A 966-nucleotide genomic window follows, 5' to 3' on the forward strand; every position below is an offset into this window, starting at 1 on the left:
ATTCAAATTTTGAAAGAGGTTTGAAATTTGGCCTACTAATAGCCATTTAGGTTTACAGGCCAAGATATCAGATGCAGCATAAACGGGGTAAAATTTGTATAAGATGGTGGCAATAAAGGAGAAAAAAGTTAATAGTTTAAACAATGAACCTGAAAAAGTTCCGCGCACCCATGAAATGCTAGTTTATCTCTCACAAGACCTGGGTGATATGCCAGGTATGGACGACCAGAAGCCCTTAATCTGCAAGTAGTTTTGAATTCAGATTGGGAAAAAAAGAGTGTTTGTCAATGCTCAAGTACAAAGAACATGAAAACAACAAAGTTAGGCAGGAAGGTTTCAGAAAACTTCAGTAAACATGACGAAATAAACAACATATGTCCCAGATATCCATAACAAATCATAAACAGAAGTACCTCTCAACTATTTGGTTCCCAAGCGCGAGAATTTCTGGGCGGAATTGAAGAGCATGGAAGGCAACCCGACATCTAAGTCTCTGATACTCAGCCATGCTTGGAGGAAGAATGGGCTATAATTATAAGAGATAGAATTAGAAATCTGAAGAGAACTGTTTTCAAAACTACCAGAAATTCAGTTGTGTTAGGCACATACCAGTGCATATATTTTATAATCAAATGTAAATAATACAAACCATTCCTAGAAGCAACCTAGATATTAATTTATGGAAAAACAAGATAATTCAATGCACCAATTCTTTCGGGCGCATGCATGGATGGGTGGGTGGGTGGATGATGTGTCTGTGTGTGGATGAACGTGTAGAGGTACATTGTCAGCCAGTCACACAACACCAGTGACCTGAGTAAGATCAGGATGTATCAAGTTTGAGAATTCTACATTACAACATAGAAAATACAAGTTTCAAACCACAAAGATTAACATTTATGTTTAAGAAAAACTGTGGAACAAAGGGATTTACTTTTAGCAGCAATTTTTTTGAAGCATGCAGGA

General features: G+C 37.1%; 1 protein-coding gene across 4 annotated transcripts in view; it reads right to left on the bottom strand.

Moving 5' to 3' along the window:
* LOC109848477 (uncharacterized protein At1g04910-like) overlaps positions 1-966 on the bottom strand; it is a 13252-nt gene that overhangs the window by 6188 nt on the left and 6098 nt on the right. For all 4 annotated transcript variants that reach the window (XM_020417993.1, XM_020417995.1, XM_020417991.1 and 1 more), the window contains 2 exons: positions 414-526; positions 150-240 (listed from right to left, as the gene is read on the bottom strand). In XM_020417993.1, the coding sequence (XP_020273582.1) occupies positions 150-240; positions 414-526 (204 nt within the window). The remainder of the gene's footprint in view (positions 1-149; positions 241-413; positions 527-966) is intronic.

This window comes from Asparagus officinalis, chromosome 7 (genome assembly GCF_001876935.1).
Source record: "Asparagus officinalis chromosome 7, Aspof.V1, whole genome shotgun sequence".
In the NCBI taxonomy this organism is placed as follows: domain Eukaryota; kingdom Viridiplantae; phylum Streptophyta; class Magnoliopsida; order Asparagales; family Asparagaceae; genus Asparagus; species Asparagus officinalis.